We start from the raw sequence: 16,985 nt of genomic DNA, 5'->3' as shown, positions 1-16,985 counted from the left end.
CTCGCACATTTACTTGATGTGATGCTACTGTTGCCTCCATGGGAGTGGGCTGAGTTAAAACAGGGTGTTGATCTGTGTTTTTTAGTCCTTATCTGCAACTTCTCCCTCATCCCAACCATGTGCTGTTTTTTACCTTGCAGGGCGTTCCCCAGCAGGGCGTCCAACTCTGGGTTGAACTCTGCTTTCTCCTTCAGCATGTGAAAGAGCAGCTGGTTCTGTGTGGCGCTGGTGATCTCCGTCTGCTTCAGCCTGCCCTCCATCACCTTCACCTGGGACTCCTTCTGAGCCGCCTGCAGACCCTGGACACGTCAGAACTCAAATATCAATGTTTGTGTTCACTGTGCAGTTAAAAGTCACACCTGCAACTTGTCTATACGAGACATTTGTGGTTGGATTTGAAAGATAATACAAGATAATCATCATGTAGATATTAATATTTTACCGTATTTTTTGACTGTAGTCACAAATCAACTTAAAAATCTTAAAAAACACTTAAAGCTTCACTTTTGTCACTCAGTAGAGCACAAGCCTCACCAAATTTTACACACTTGTTTGTGAATGTGCCTGCATTTTTTCATCAAGCCCCCCCCCTGATTCGGATCTACACCAAAGTTTAAGGGGTTCTTCCCTGCCCCATACTGCATACTTCTACCAAGTTTGTTGAAATCCTCAAGTTTTTGCATAATCCTGACAGGGATGAAGACATTATCTCCTTGGCGGACAAAAATTGAAGTCAATATATTGTTAATGTCAAAGAGTTAAAGTGGATTAGGTTTTTGTAAAACGTTTGGTCATCCCAAACTCTCCACAGGCTTATTTATTCTTGATCGTTGTAATGCATCCATATGCAATGACAGTAGTGTGTTTTTTAAGAGTGTACAGGTGTGTATAGATGTGGTAGGTGATATATGAAGGAATAGACTTGAGGACAGCTGATCATCATACCTTATTTATGGCCATTGAAATGAAGTGATCGAGGAGGAAACGAGCCTCTGCAAGGGTACAAGAGCCAATCACAGCAGAGACATCCACTATGTCGCCCTCCTCCTGGAAACAAACAACATTAATGGTCATTCGTATAACTCTATACATTTCAGCAGGCATAGCAGTTCACAGGTCAACCTGAACCATAGGGTCAATTCAGCACATCTATCTACCACCACGGCTTCCTGGTCCATTTAACATTATGTGTAATAACAAATTGGACCAGAGAAGCCAATGGAGTCTGTGTCTTCCGACCAGGTTCTGGTCCAGCATTTCTCCGTTCTTATTCAGAGGACAAAATAAGCTTATAATAAAAATAATTCACTTTCTCTACTAATTTGACCAAACAGTGTAGCTCAAACAAACTGTTCATACCTAACTGTGGTCTACTCGTCAGGCTTTCTCACCTTGGCCTCCTCCATCTGCATAATGTTGGCCTGACAGTCTGCGATGCTGTCATTGATGTAGTCGATGTTGGCCGTCAGTGCGTCCACTTCTTCGTTGAGGGGGGGCACTGCCTTCTCTGCCTCTGGCCCCTCTTTCACCAGCCTGTCCCTCTTCCTGATGACCTTCTCCTTACGCTTGGTCAGCTCCTCCCTTTGCTATAAACACAGCCAGATGACGATGGTGATGAGATGACAGCATGGGATTTAAATAAAGACTTCAGTAACAAAAATCACCAAAAACCTGCACAGACTTAGTGTTCTGTGAGCTTTGGCCTGAAGAAAAACCACAGGCACAATATTTGGGGATTTGATGATTTTTTTCAGCAATTTTCTATATTAATTTAATTTAATTGAAAAGAAATTTAAAATACAAGTCTGTTTTAATTTATCTTTAAAATAAATAACAAATGAGAAACTTATCTTACTTTTGTTTACTAATTCCACAAATCTCTGTCTGTCTGTATGTGGAACAAATATCTCCGGAAACATTCATCTTATCAACTTCACACTTGGCATGTGCATAGTTAGGGGCTCAATGAAGTGCAGTGTCAAATTTGGTGCAATTTGGACTCGCAGAACATTCAATATTAATAAACTTTGAAGAAACAGGTGGCCAGTGTTGCAGCCGTGGCCGGGAGCCATCAACATAGGTGACGTTGATCACAACAACAGGTGAGTTCACGACAATGGCTGCAACAACTGATTCTCCAGTTCGGGTTTCTGCAGCCTCAGTTGAGCTTCACTGATCTCTGAATAAACAGTGGATAAAGTGAATAAATGAAAACAAAGTCAATCATTATTGAGGATTATTTCCACTATTCAACTTGTCACCTTTGATTTCCCGTTCAAGAAAGAATGGGAAATGCTGGGAGGCACGTTTCCCAGCTAATTCAAGGTTTCAAGCAACTTGTATAACTTTGGCAGTTCTGCACTTGATAGAAATTCTAGAGCAGCCATCCATGTGCAGGACTTTACCTTGAGGAGGCGGTTCATGTCGGCCTCCATGTTGGAGATGGTCATCCTCTGCATGATGACATCACAGACTCGCCGCTCGAGGGACAGCCATTTATTACGAGCAACTCTGGTGAAGTAAACACCTACTGTACGCCTGTAGGAAAAACTACACACAGAGGATGGATCAATAATGTTATTGATTCGTTTTAAAACATCTTTGCACATACGGAGAGGTTGTAAACAAGCTCATAAACATGTTCCCAAGGTGGTTAATAAGGAGGCTACATTGATTCCTGGTGCAGAATTATATTAGAAAATCAATCTAAAACATAACAGAATTACAGATTGAAGTGGATTTTACATATGATTTCTAAGATTTTGAGGGTCTTACATATGAACACAGTATTTATTGTAGTGAGGGTAATATTTCGGCTAAATATTCAGTAGCTGTCTCTCTGGAGACACATGTAGACTAACCGGGTTCCGTTGGGACCAGTGCTGCTGGAGGAGTACATGCGTCCGGATGGGGGTCTGTGGGGGGAGTCCTGGGCTGAATCTGAGAGATTGACTTTCCTGATGACCTTACCAGAGGTAGGCCTGGCCTGCCGCCTCAGAGCCGTCACCTGACACACACACACAGATACACTCGCACATTAACAATTAGAATTACTGCCCTATGCTTGTGGCCTCCCCTAACAAGTGGTTTTGTGAAGTTTTGAACACTAAATTCTAATCAGGTCATCCTTTCATCCTTGAGTCTAAGTGAATGTTTGTGCTATATCTTGATATGTCCCGTTTACAAGATTGTGAGGTTACATGACCTTTGACCTTCAACCACCAAACTCTACTCAGTTTATCTTTTTGTTCGTGTTCATTTCATTGGAGGGAATTTCTTCAAATTTGAATTTTCTCAATCATCTCATAAGTTTATAAAGCTGCTCACCTCCTCAGTCTTTCTCCTCAGAATGAGCTCCTGCTGCCTCTTTTGAGCCTCCAGTAACTTCAGTTGATGCTGAGCAAGAAAATAAACACAATATCAACAAAAGATTAAACTAATGGCCAGCGGAAGCTGGAGAGGCTGTCGAGGACCATCCTGTAACTTACCTCCTGCTTGCGTTGGTCTTTCTTCAAGGTGGCAATTTCACGGTTTCTGCGAGATTCATTCATCCTATTTTTCTCCTGCTGCTCCTTCATCTGCTTCATGAGACGGACCTGGTGTAATCACATCACAAACATTCAGATTTTAAACACAAATGTCGAGAAAAGATGTGTACTTTACTTTTTCTTCTTCCCTTGACGTTGAGTAATTTGTGTTGTTAAAACGAAGCTTCCACACTCAGAAAGATGTATTACGGCACAAAGTTATCATGATCAAACACATCATACCTTCGTCTTCTTCATTTCTGCCACATCCATCTGAAGCTTCTTCAGCTGCTTCTCGTACTGTGATTGGTTCTTCAGCAGGCGGGCGTGTTCTTTCTGAGCAGACTGGAGCTTCTGGAGTTCCTTGTTCATGACGCTCAGCTTCTTCTCATATTCAGCCTTAATTTTACGAGACTTGTCCTCTGTGCCGCTCTCTACAGAATCTGAAGTACGCAACACACAAATGACTTTAACTTGGAGGAGTCTTTTTTAATAAGGCTGAAAACTCTTTTCTCCTTTTAAAATCTGCATCATACAAAGCTGTCATCAGCGGCCTTCTGACAGTTACATTTACAACTGGCTTTAAAGGATTCTGTATCGGCCGTGTCTTTTATCACAAAAGAACAAAATCGGAGATCAAACATGTGAGATAAGATATAAATTCTTCCAAAGTCACAGAAGTAAGAACTCAAATATACTTCAAAAAGGCAGCAACATTAAAAACCAAACAGATTTCTATCAAAACTGGCTGAGCATGATGAAGAAATTAAGTACAATGCTCCTCCACTGATACATGACTCCCCCTTCTGGCAGAGAAGTCTTACTCATGTTCTGGAGGACACGGTCCCTCTCCAGCTGCGTGTCCTTGATCTTGCACTGCAGCATCATCAGCTTTTGCTCGTACTGCTGTTTGAGCGTGTGAAGACGCCGCTGGCTGTTCTCCAGCTCGTCGATCAGCTTCTGCTTGATGGCGATCTCACAGGTAATGTTGGCCAGATCTGCTTGGTAGTTCTCTGAGATACAGACAAATGCAGAATGGTGTTAACAGGCACAGGTCTACAGAAAGTTTGTCTTTGTGGAAGTCTTCTGTGCGGTCACTGTGGTGGTCCCGGCCCAATGTCAAACACACTGAATCTGACCCAAATAAGAATGTGCTGCCAAATTTCATCTTGCTTCTTTAAATTTCTTCGGCAAAGTTGAAACTTGCAGTTTTGTTTCGTTTTGTGATGAATCTTTTTCTTATTTGAAGCTGTCTGTAGAAGCTGAATTCATGCAAAGTCAAAAAAACACACCAGTCAGTTTCTCAATAGTGAACTGTGTGTGTGATGGCCACTCTGCCGTAACTTACTCAGAGTTTCTGCAGGTTACAACAACACACATCTAAGACTTTTTAAGACCTTCTGAAAACAATAAAGTCATTTAAGTCAAGTAGCCTACAACAGAAAAGAAGGAATATGAGACTCCCAGTATTATTTACATGTCACCATAACTGAAGATAAGGTAAAGTAGCCAAGTAGAAAAACCGTTAAAATGCCACGTCATCTCTAAAACTACAGACAGAGACTGTAGGTGTCTACAATCTTTCCCACTGTCAAGCCAGGTGCATTTCAGCTCCATGGACTTGTTTGTAGTTTTATTACAGCGTGCTAATATCTGTATCACTAATACCTGTGACACACAAAGACATTACAAACTACGCAAACATTTATCTTAAAATGAAAAACTACTATAATGCATAATGGAAGTACCATTAAATAAACATTAAAATATTTCAGATCGACAGATCTAAGTAATATTTGAATATATTCAAGATTATTTAAGGCCAAAAATTTAGATGTATGAGACTTTTTAAAATCTTGCTAAAATTCTGCTTACTAATGCACTTGTACCCTCGTCCATAATTATTCTGTCTTATAATCTTCTCACTTAAAGTTCCTCACCATGTGGAGCCATGTTTCATTAGACACATCCCACGCCATCACTGAGGAAGCTATTTTATAAACTCATTCATGCAATTAACTTGGAAATCACAGATGTTATTATGTTTGTTGTGTTGCAGCTGTACCAGTGTCTATATTTTCATGCAGTCGTTCTTACCATAGTTTTGAATTACACATTAGATCAAATACCCTAAACTTTGACTAAAAAAAAGTTATTGTGAGAAGGTACATTTTGAATCTGTTAGCATTAGTGATATTGGGAAGGGTATCATTTGTGTTGCTGAGTGTCAAGTTTAAATGTAGAAGACATAAATGTCCCTTTTGGTGGCTCAGTGGCCAGAACTAATGCATTTTACATGTTTCCGGTTTCAGAACTATACTGACATGAATGCATGTACAATCCATAGCTACAGTTTAAGTTACACAGGTTTTTTTATTTGTTGGTCTGTCAATGACTTCACAGCTTCCCCATGTTGACAACCTGCAGCCTGCTAAATGTGAGTGAGTTTAGAAGGGGATTACTACAATACAGGAGGCTGCACTTTCAGTCTGCAGAGTGTGATAACTGCATGTGAACTGCCCAGCATGCAACTTTCAGCAACCAAGAATTGTGGCATTTGGGTGGAATAAACATTTGAAACTGTAAGTGGTTAGACAAAGGAGTGTTTGGGTGGAATACACCTTTAAAATCCTGAAAACTAGGGTCTTAGAAACGTGACCCTGAAACTGTAGCCTCTACTGTTGCAGGAACAAAAAATGTAAGTGTTTGGAAGTTGTTAGAAGCAGTTCTGTGTTTTGAGAAAGAGAGAAAGTGGGGAATCGGACTTTGTCTCTGATACCTTTTTCGTCTGACTCAGAGTCAGAATCATCAGAGCTCTCCTCCACATCCATCTCCTCTTCTTCCTCCTCCTCGTCCTCCTCTCCTTCTTCATGGTCGCTGCCCTCCTGGACCTCCTACATTACAAACAAACAAATATCTGAATGTGCTTCTTAATGTGTTTAATGCTGATTCAACATAAAGATAAGAGCTGTCGGTCTTACAATTTCTGCGTCCTCGTTGGCTCGCTCCGACATTTCTTTCTCAGTGCCCTTTTCTTGCTCATTGTCGGGAATTTCCTCCTTGTTGACACTGAAAGATTCCAGCATAGAGACGAGTCAAACAGGTCATATATCTGCTCTGACTGTGCCATAAACACTTTTTGAGCAGAACACTTGGTTTATCCCAAGTGGATTGTAAGTAGATTCACAGGCACACAAGTAGATTAAGCAGAATTTGATAGTAACAACACTTCTGTGGCTATAGTGACATGTCTTTGCTTGTCTTTGGTACCAGTTCTTTTTGTAAATAAGCTTTTAAATGGCCGTCACCTTGGTGCATCAATAAAACAGTTTAGGACTTCATTTACAGATACTTTCTTATGAGATAATGCTTATTTTACATGAACAATAAAACATACATAGAAAGGAAGAATAGTGAACTATCAAAGCCAAATATTAAGGTGACTGCTGCCCAGTTGATTTGAGAAAAATCCATTTTTGTCTGAAAAAAACCAGCAAAGGCAAAAAAAAAAGGTGGAGGGAAAATGCAGCAAAACAGAAAATGTGTGAACCAAATCCACAAAGCAGATCTGTTGGATAAATCTTTTATCCAAACACAGAGGGGGTAGCAGGGTTTAGGTGGCGTTTCACACAAAAACATCTGGACGGGCTGACCAAAAAAGGAAAACAAAGAGTAACAAAGAGGGATTTGTCAGCCAGTTCGACATTATTGTAAAACATTTTACACAAAGACTGATTAACAGTCATAAATTATGAATATGTACATTTTGCCTGAGTGTTAAATGATGAGGTAGTTTTATACTGAGCCCCCGAATGGTAATGTTACATTTGCACACATATGTTTTGCATTACCTCGCAATACTTTTAAAGAAAGGAAAGTATTGGGAGGTAACACAATATGTATTGCAAGATGCAAAAGTACTGCAAGAGAACGGTAAACACATTGCGAGGGAATGCAAATGTAATTCTAATAAAAATGATTGCCGTGAAAATGTTTCCGACCTTCAAATCTAAAAATCGGAATGAATAAATACTTTATGAGCTTTGGCTATATTGTGATGAAAATGTCTCATAGCAGACTCTTGTTGGCTTGTTCCAGGTTGAATACTTGAATACTTACAAAGTCAGTAAAACTAACAAAAAAGATGCAATAGAGTGCAGGGATGTAACATAAGGGAGAGATGGATGAGCAAAGGGATTCACACAGAAGATCCAAAGAGAGATTAAAGTTTAGTAAAATGGTAAAAATGTTTTATGAGAGTGAAGTGCTGCTACTGAGGCGTGTTTCACTCCGGGTGCCTACAATAAATAAAAGCTGAATTAGGGGAAGCGAGGGATGAGAGTGTCAACAGGAGGGTGGAAGCTCTGACAAACCTGGCATCCCCAACCTCTTCCACCACCTCCTCCCTTTCCTCCCTCTCTCTCTCCTCCAACAGCAGCTGGAGTCTTCAGGGGGAGGGTGAATGGTCAAACGAGACAAGGAAGCAAGAGATGAACGAAGGAAGGAAGAGTGGAGGGAAGATTGGTCAGAGGAAGCTCTGCACTGAAAATCCTGAATAGCACAAGTCTGATCATTTTCAATCAGGAGCCTCTGACCAGTGTCTACCGCAGGAAGTTCTTCAAAATATTATATATGATCAGAATCAATTTATAGGCTAATGCATTATTAAACATAAGTTATTTCATCATCTCTTATTTTAGTGATGCCCCAGTTTGCATGACAAGTCAGAGAGCCATTTAATATACATGCATTAAGAATACATGTTCCCATTAAACAAATGATAAACCTCCAAAGGTTATATTTTGCCCTAGTCCTTTTGTTTGTTTCTCAGCATTACACAAAGACTACTGAATGGATTTCCATGAAACATAGTGAATGGATGGAACATGCGCCAAGAGAGAACTCATTACATTGCAACCCATTGCACTTATGTTGTGGAATACCCTGACCACATCTTGACGGTTTGCAGATTCAGTGAAATCTTTTAAAAACACATATAAAGACACAACTGTTTTAAAGGTCCAGTGTGTAAGATTTAGTTTGAAGGGATCTATTAGCTGAAATTGAATATAAAATAATCCCAGTGATGTTTTCACAGTGTGTTTTATCTAAAGTAGCCCAGACGGGACAAACTAAACACTGTTTGAGTTTTTATGACAACTGAAGGTTTCCAGAGGTTCTCTTTCACGTTTGAAAGGGGAGGGTGAGGGGAATTTAGCTGCAACATGCAACTTCACCACCAGATGTCACTAAATTCTACACACTGAACCTTTAACAGGTGTTCAGGTGACTTGTGTGTAGCAGGTCTGTCTCTTTATGCACTTTTCTGGACTCTATATTGTTTTTAGAGTGTTTATGTGTGTTTTCTGTTTTTGTATGATGTAATTCTGTTTTTAACTTATTTGTGTGTGTGAAAATTGTTGTATAAATAAACTTTACTCATATTTGAAACAGATCTGAACAAAAGGGCTGATTTTCTTTCACTGTCTTTAACATTTTTTTTGACATTTTCACTAAGTAGGGCAGTAGCCGTTCTAAACTTTGGAATGTACTGTTTGGTTGGCCTGTGGTAATGCTGGTTGTTTATTTCTGAAACTGTAAAAGCAACCTGCAGTAACTGAGCGAAAGAACGAGTAAAGACAGACTGCTGGACTCACTCCATAGTACCCTGAAGCTGCACCACAGCTGCTGCACAAAGAGCTGTTCATCTCTTTGTTCAAAGTTCAGTGAAGCTCGACTCAATATTCAGAATCCCATTGTTGTCATGATATAAAAAGTCACTTGTGAACATACAGCGTGTTCAAATTGCACCTAATTCAACACCGTACTTCATTATGCCCTTAATCATGACAAGTGTGAAGCCAATAAGATTAATAGTTCTTGAAATGTGTGAGCCACATATTCCACAGAACTATTCATGGATCTTGAAAAAACAGGAATAGTGAGAGCTACTGATATCTATGAGTGTGTGTAAGTTGGTGCAGCACTGTTGGGCCTTGATGCTCTTCTAAGTGAAGAGGTTTAGTTAGCAACACCTGATTAGAGACTTGCCTTTGATAAGAATATGTAACAAGAATAAATATGGAAAATATGGAAAAACATATGACACAAGAAATAAAAGCCAGATGAGCTACCAATCCTAAATCACATGTATTGTTAATAACAAATGACTGCAACTAACTGTGTTACCTTTTCTTTTTCTTTTTCTCTCGTTTCTTCAGTTTCTCCAGGTCTTTCTTGGCCAGTTCGATGATGTCAGACGTTTCCTTCTCAGGAGCCAGCAGCGAAGAGGAGAAAGGGCCGGACCCTCCGTAGAACGACTGACGGTTGGAGGCACGAGACAGATTCTTCCTCAGATTCTCATTGACAGCTTCACTCTCCAGGAGTTTGGCTCTGAAGTTGAAGTCCAGGGACACAGACACTCACATCAGACTACGGATACACACTGTTCGTAGTTACAATGCTCTTATTTAACAGCCACGTTCACTACGGCGATTTAACGCACACACATAATAAATGAAACCAACTTAAGTTGTACTTGATGATACACACACAGTATTAGAAGATATTAAAACTCTGCTGTTTAATGGTGTCTGAACGTAATTTGCTGTAGGTTGTTTTATATATTTTGCAATTGAAGGTTCTTATGGAACAGTTGTGTCGTACTAGCACAAATAAAGGTGTTGGTTTGAATGTAAATGATGAAGTGGATCAATAATCTGCTTCAGTTCACCAACTCATGTCTGCACTGCCACTTTCCCGTCTCCAAAATGTTTGTATGCATGGGTCAGGTACAAGTGCACACATTCTACCATCAAGTGTTGTTCTTATAGATCCCAACATTTGCCTGAGAAGTGGCGTATGCATCTTTCAGGCCCTGTTTTGTGCTTACGCAATGGTTATAAATGAAACCCCTGGTGTTTACCTCAGTTCTTCAATCTCTTTGATGTAACTCTGAATCATCTTTCCAATTTCCTCTGTTCCTCCTTCACCTATGAGAGAAACAAAACTGTTTCTTATCGTAAAAACAACATATCGTCACTGAAGACAAAAGAATAAAAAATAACAATCTTGTAGACAGAGGCTGAATGTGCACTCTTACCCGCCCTGGCAAGGGTCTGGTTGGCCTGGTCACTGAGCAGCTGGGTGAGCCGTGCCCTCTGAGCATCAATGGTCTCCTGCATGGCCTTCACCCTCACCCTCAAGTTGCTGTTCTCTGTCTGCAGCATAGAGTTCTCATGGAACATATCGCTAAAGCTCTCCACACCTTCCTCACCCACCATGCGTTTACCCTGCAGGGGAAGGAGGAACATGTTTACAAATGGCGGCATTTATTTCAGGGCTTTTGCTACAAACAGCAATGGAGCAAATGGAGGAGTGGAGACAAACCATTAAAAAAATGATTCCGACACCTCTGACATCATATACTCTCTCCTCACCGTCTTGTACTCCATTAGCTCCATCTGCAGTCGAGCTATTTCTGTCCTCAGAGCGCTGATCTGCTGGCTGGCTTTGTCCTGGTTCACCATGACCTTGTTCTTGATGTTCCGGGCTCGGTTGGCATATTTTAATGTGTTCAGCGTCTCCATGAAGTCCCGGTCAGATGGGCTGCTGCACGCAATCATCACTGTTTGGCTTTGAGAAGCAGGTGGATAATCGTTATGCTTGGTCCAGAAGCGCTATTCTGAAAAAGGCTTCAATTCTTTCTGATGCTATTGCTAGAATTTAATGTCTTAATATAATGTGTATTTAGATTTAAACTTAATAAAGGTTATTTCTGATAACTGATACAATGCTGCCTGTTTTCTTTCTTGCTGAATAGTCTTGCGAACAGAACGTATTATTTTTTCTCCAATTAATCCCTGCATTTATATATTACGGCAACACATTGTATGTTTATATCTGATTATTGTGTTGTATTGTTTTGACAGTTTGCTGATCTCAAGTTGAAACCTTTTACTTTGAAAGATGTCTGCCTGCATGACAACATAACTAACAAGAAAATTACAGAGATAGTAAAAAGGTGAAATGACAGACCTGTTTCCTCCTAACGAGTCCTGTAGGAGCCGGGTGAGTTTGGAGTCTCTGTAAGGCACATGTGCGGATCGCTTGCCCCGGTCACCCAAAGCACTGATTACATTCCCCAGAGCGAGCTGCAGCAAAACAGAGGGGAGAAGAAGATGCAGCTGTTTACACATCAGGAATGTATATGAGTACTTGTGAATGTCTTTACAAATAAAATCCTATAAAATGGTGGAAGATGATTTCAACATTCAGAATCTGGCTTAATGCAAAATCCCGAAGTCAAAAGCAATGGCTGGAAATTGTCCAAGACATTTTCATTATGGAAAAAAGGGGTGACATCACTTTTGAGAGTCAGAGAGAATGTGTTGAAAAAGAGCTGGAAACATTTGACAAAAAAATGTGTTAAACTGCTTATATTCTTGGGAAAACTTCCAAATTAAATGTATACTTTAAATACATTTTATTGCAAAATTAATTTAGTTTGTCACGTCTAAAATCAGATGATCCAAATACATAATTTCCAAACTCCAGGAATAAGGTGTTGTGCTTTTTGTTGGCGAAACAGAAAAACTGGATTATAAGATATGGATGATCCACTAACAACCTCAGTTTGTTGCACACTAGAGCTAAGAAATTCAGCCACTAGATGTCAGCACACTCTAGAATATCACAGCCTCAGTGCATCACTCAGGGATATTGTAAACCCTGCATGAGTGAGGTCGAAACTCACCAGTCCACAGTTGATGGAGATGCCCTCTTTGGCTCGATCGCCGGTTGCTCCGGTTCTCTTCAGCCTCTCAGAACCCGCCAGATCCACAAAGTGAAACTTGGCTGTCAGCGTCTCGTACTCGTCCAGCTCAGAGTTTCCGTTGGAGACTCTGTTATCAGTCTCTTTTTCTTGCTGAGTGACAGAAACACACACAAACTCCAGTTGGGACATTATAGCAGCATAATATCAAAGGTGATTCCTGCGTCTTTGTCCCAACAATGGGTTTGTTTTTATTCTGTGAGGAATGACTCTGCAATATGAGGCACCAGCTACTTGGAAAATAGGATGTCAGCTCTACAAAAGGACTGACTGTAAACCGTTGTGACAAATGTTTGAATTCACTTGTAATTCCTTTGGAGGCTGAAGTATTTTTCACATTTACATTCGTATTGAAAATACAGCTTTACGCTCTCTAGGGGAAAACTGAGTTCAACAGCATTAAACTACAGTAACCTAAATCAAGGTAAAGTCTTTTAAGGAACATTTTAAGAGCTGAAAACTATCTTGTAATTGAGTAAAGGTGCATTTTCTTGCTCTAAAATAAGCTGAAAATGGCTGATAAAACAATCCTTCAACATCTATGCTGCATATATTAATTTAACCTGCAAATCTGCCTGCTCTAACAAAGAGCTGCACTCCATGGTGCTTGTTCAGGTGTTGTTCAGTGTTATAGTGCACTAACATTGTCAGAGGCACAAACGCGGACTTGGCACAGGTGGATGGTGAAGATGGCGTGAGAACGAGAGCTCTGGACATTCATCTGAGTGCTGGCTGTGGTGCGAGACAGAGCACCCAGCTTCAGACACTGCATCATCTGAAGAGGCAGGCAAAGAGTTTTAAATGTTAATACAACAAATACTGTGCCTTTCATAAGAGAAAACATGAGCGCAGTAATGAATAATTAATTAATGTAAGGTTATTTGTAAAGGCCTCGAGCTGGCAAATAGATTCACAAGCAGAGTTAATCTATTAAGTGTATTTTCTAAATAATGCAAAAGATGTTTATACATTTTAACAAACTAGTTCTTGAAAAAGAGAATAGCAACATTGTGTGTAATAGCGAAAATGTTATGAACAAAAGCTTTTTAATTTTGCATTATGACTCAAGATACCCTGTCCTGGTCTTTAATTACTGATTCAAACACACACTGTCTCTCTCCTTTACCTCAGCCTCAGAGGACACGGTGCGTGTGGTCACTCCTACGGTGTAGATTCCTCCAGTGGCGTCTTCATGAATTTTGATGTGAGATTTCTGCTTGATGTCTCGTGCTGAGTCAAACAGGTCCAGAACTTCTTCATTATAAAGCTGTGTGTGGTGAGGGGCACATGAGACGTCAGTTTAAATCACTCAACCTTGAATCAAATTTATGACTAAATGTAAAAACCCAAATAAAGAAGCAAGACTCAAAACTGGAGCTTTATTCTGACAATTTAGGCGGTGTGTAAATTTGTGAAACTGAAATCATCACAATGCCACTTTGAGAGGGTTTACATTGAGAGCAATTGTCTACCGACAGTCATCACGATGTTAGCTCAACAGGCCCTGTCCCATGTTCAACACTAAAGGAGGGATACAGCCTGCCACGCAGAGATTATAATATTAGTGTCTATTATAATGTGGAAAAATATATTTATTCATTGTTTTTGGGGACTTCCCTCTCCGCCGATCAAAGGTAACTAGTAGTGGAGCTAGCACAACCGAACTTTTTTTACACCTGCGTGGAAGCAAACATGAAGGAGATGAGTTCCAGGTCAGGACATAAGGAATCTGTATGGGACGAAGCTACGGTACTAGAACAAAACCTCCACCAATCAAAGGTGAATAGAATATTCTATTGTCATCCACTGCCAATAAAAAAGGTTTTTTCTCTGTAATGCAGTTTAAATAATTGTGCTTTTAATTTAAGTTTCAATGTCTTAGTTTTATGTGGGAAATATAAGAATGTAAGAAAAAAATGTCAACACGGGCTATCAGCACTTAATATTACCTCTTTAAGCCTCATGTGTGAAATGAAAAATCAAATAATGTTGTGCCTAGTGTGTGAATTCTGTGAATATCCAAAAATGTCTCCCCAAAACAAATCTTCCGCCTCCCTAGTTCCAGATCGAGGAATTCAAACCGTGCGACAGCCTGATGGAGCAGCACAACTGTCAACTCACATCATTCCTGTTAACTCTTCCTGTCTGGACTGAGACGCCCCCCCCCCAACACCTCCTAACCCCCCGATGACAGCTGCTGCAGTTCAATTGTCAGGGTGGATATTTTCGAGTGATGGAGCACCAGTGTCAGGGCTTGTTAAACGAACAGTGTCAACAATATAAGCCTGACCCATGACATCTCTGTAAAGCCTGTCCTCGTGCAAAGTGAGAGAAAGATAATCTGTTGTTTTTTCTATTTAGTTCATCATTTTTGGCTCAAAGCAGCAGGTAAAATAAGAAAACATTATTTATGATGCAGTAAGATGGATGTGGAACCTCGAGAAACTGGGCATTGATCTTAAACTCTGGTACAGGGCGTCCCTGATCCTGGGCAGCTTGTCGGCGCTCCTCGATGCCTTTGAATAGGTGGTGGACTGCGCGGGGGATGATGCCAAGCTCTTCCTCAACGATGTTGACATCAAAGCCCGTCCCCATGGTGTAGGTCTTCCCTGAACCCGTCTGTATGGAGAAATGAAAACATTCAAAAGTACTGTGTGAGAACTGTGTGAAAATACATTTGACAAAGGGGCACCAAAGATTTAAAATGACCTTCCTGGGATCAGGATACCAACTTCACTTCAGCTTTTAAAATCCCAAAAGAATTTCTTGGAAACACACTTAAACTCATCATTCAGTTAATTGAATGATTATGCTAAGGTTTTAATATTAACCCATTACAAATGTATCACCCTTTTTTCTATTATAACTATCACATGTGGCTGATCTCAATTCACTTCTCAACAAAATTACAAATAGTCAATGAAGGAAATCTGATATTTATCATTCAAGATTTTTATCATTAAATTAATAATTGTTTAATTTTATCTGTCATCTACTTTTTCAACAGTTTTTCACTTACACAACTACATTTCCCAGACTTCCTTTTAATACCACATATAACAAGGGCATGAGTAAAGTGGGGAGCTACATATGCAGATGGAGAATAATTTTTTTTAAAGACAAAATAAGTGATGAACACTACATGAGGCTCAAATAAGGCTACTGACAGCAGAGTTGTTGGAAAATGTTCCTCCTTAATTCCTTTCTCGCCATTTGATTTGAAAATGTCTCGATTATATTTGAGAAAGTTGAGGAGACATGTTATGACAAAAACAAGAATTTATTTTTGTATATCTTTCTTAAAATGAACTCAATCCGGGCTTTGATCCTCTGATTAGATTTTTCTCTCTCCCGTCCTCATCATTACATTCTGCTATCAAACTGGGTTAAGTTCTTGTGCTGAAGCCGAGTGGGTCGGTCTAAATCTAGATTAGTCCCTGTAAAACCACAGAGGCAAACGAGTCTGATCCAGGCCAAAGCATCAGAAGTAGGACAACAGTGATAGAGGCAGGAACACGGGAAATGTGGATTCATATGGACACACATTAAAGATGCATAGCTCTTTAAAAGGTGTGTGTGGTTGTCTCTTTGTATCGTGCCAGTGCCATGCAGCAGAAGCTCCATCACCACGGCAACCTGAGCAGCGAGGAGGAGGGATGGAGGGGAGGGTTAAGAGGACCAATCATGCACGCAATGAACTCAGTGGAAATAAAGATGGTGCGTGAAGTGGGAGAATGAGAGGAGAAGGGCTGCGATGAGTGATTCACTGCAGTGTGCAATTATCTGCAGATTATTTCTCTATCTTTTATTACCCAAGATTTACTTTCTATATATAACCTGTACATTTTTTATACATCTTACAATAGTAGGCTCACTCCAATTAATACTATCAATACCACAGGTAAATCCTGGAGTGTTCTTTGATGTGCGGCGGCACTAATGAGTCGGTGTGCGTGCAGGGAAACAGACGTTTCTCTGGGGACACATGAACGTTGGAGGATTATGAGGCCTGAGCTCCTTGCTGACCTTGCCCATGATCACTAGATAAAGAAATAAAGAAACTGAATCCTGCAGAGCAAACTGGGAGACTCAGACACATGAACCAGGGTTGAGTACTGATAATACCTAGAATCATACTTCGAATAATTTTAATTTGTTACCTTCACCAAGGAGGTTATGATGTAATCTGTGTTTGTCTGTTCTTTAGCAGGAATACATAAAAAACTATTGGATGGATTATCAAAAAACTTGGTGGAAGGACACGGTCAGGGAAGAAAATATTACATTTTTGTGTGGATCTGGAACGGGGGCAGATCCAGTATTTCTTTCAATTTCTTTAACATCGTTAGATAAGACATTTTTTTAACTCTCTCTCTCAGAGTATAATTCAAATAACAGTTAATCTTGATAAGAAAAAATCCAGTTATGCTCAGGGGACTGATATTTTTGGGATGCGGGTTGGGTGGGGTCTGCCTATTCGCTTACTTGCTGAGAGTTGAGATGGGACTCTCATGTCGGTATAGTGAGTTTAACATAGTCAATGAAAACAGAAAACAGATGGAAAACAACAAACCTGGCCTCATCCAAATGACAACAATACTTCTAAACCTCAACAACTAATGTGA

General features: G+C 40.1%; 1 protein-coding gene across 9 annotated transcripts in view; it reads right to left on the bottom strand.

Moving 5' to 3' along the window:
* The window catches only part of kif21a (kinesin family member 21A), a 54,018-nt gene that overhangs the window by 14,942 nt on the left and 22,091 nt on the right, over nucleotides 1–16,985 (bottom strand). For 6 of the 9 annotated variants that reach the window (XM_020078989.2, XM_020078991.2, XM_069528033.1 and 3 more), the window contains exons 3-23: nucleotides 14,797–14,979; nucleotides 13,487–13,627; nucleotides 13,004–13,135; nucleotides 12,283–12,453; nucleotides 11,565–11,680; nucleotides 10,967–11,162; nucleotides 10,630–10,819; nucleotides 10,453–10,519; nucleotides 9,717–9,920; nucleotides 7,901–7,972; nucleotides 6,509–6,596; nucleotides 6,307–6,421; nucleotides 4,352–4,540; nucleotides 3,771–3,970; nucleotides 3,489–3,596; nucleotides 3,328–3,396; nucleotides 2,862–3,007; nucleotides 2,406–2,550; nucleotides 1,392–1,586; nucleotides 946–1,047; nucleotides 134–299 (exon numbers count right to left, since the gene is read on the bottom strand). In XM_020078989.2, coding sequence (XP_019934548.1) covers nucleotides 134–299; nucleotides 946–1,047; nucleotides 1,392–1,586; nucleotides 2,406–2,550; nucleotides 2,862–3,007; nucleotides 3,328–3,396; nucleotides 3,489–3,596; nucleotides 3,771–3,970; nucleotides 4,352–4,540; nucleotides 6,307–6,421; nucleotides 6,509–6,596; nucleotides 7,901–7,972; nucleotides 9,717–9,920; nucleotides 10,453–10,519; nucleotides 10,630–10,819; nucleotides 10,967–11,162; nucleotides 11,565–11,680; nucleotides 12,283–12,453; nucleotides 13,004–13,135; nucleotides 13,487–13,627; nucleotides 14,797–14,979 — 2,995 coding nt within the window. The remainder of the gene's footprint in view (nucleotides 1–133; nucleotides 300–945; nucleotides 1,048–1,391; nucleotides 1,587–2,405; nucleotides 2,551–2,861; nucleotides 3,008–3,327; nucleotides 3,397–3,488; nucleotides 3,597–3,770; nucleotides 3,971–4,351; nucleotides 4,541–6,306; nucleotides 6,422–6,508; nucleotides 6,597–7,900; nucleotides 7,973–9,716; nucleotides 9,921–10,452; nucleotides 10,520–10,629; nucleotides 10,820–10,966; nucleotides 11,163–11,564; nucleotides 11,681–12,282; nucleotides 12,454–13,003; nucleotides 13,136–13,486; nucleotides 13,628–14,796; nucleotides 14,980–16,985) is intronic. The other 3 variants (XM_020078990.2, XM_020078994.2, XM_069528035.1) reach the window with 1 other exon arrangement.

This window comes from Paralichthys olivaceus, chromosome 7, assembly GCF_024713975.1.
Source record: "Paralichthys olivaceus isolate ysfri-2021 chromosome 7, ASM2471397v2, whole genome shotgun sequence".
In the NCBI taxonomy this organism is placed as follows: domain Eukaryota; kingdom Metazoa; phylum Chordata; class Actinopteri; order Pleuronectiformes; family Paralichthyidae; genus Paralichthys; species Paralichthys olivaceus.
The sequence above is the reverse complement of the archived record's forward strand: the minus strand, read 5'-3'. Positions and strand labels throughout refer to the sequence as shown.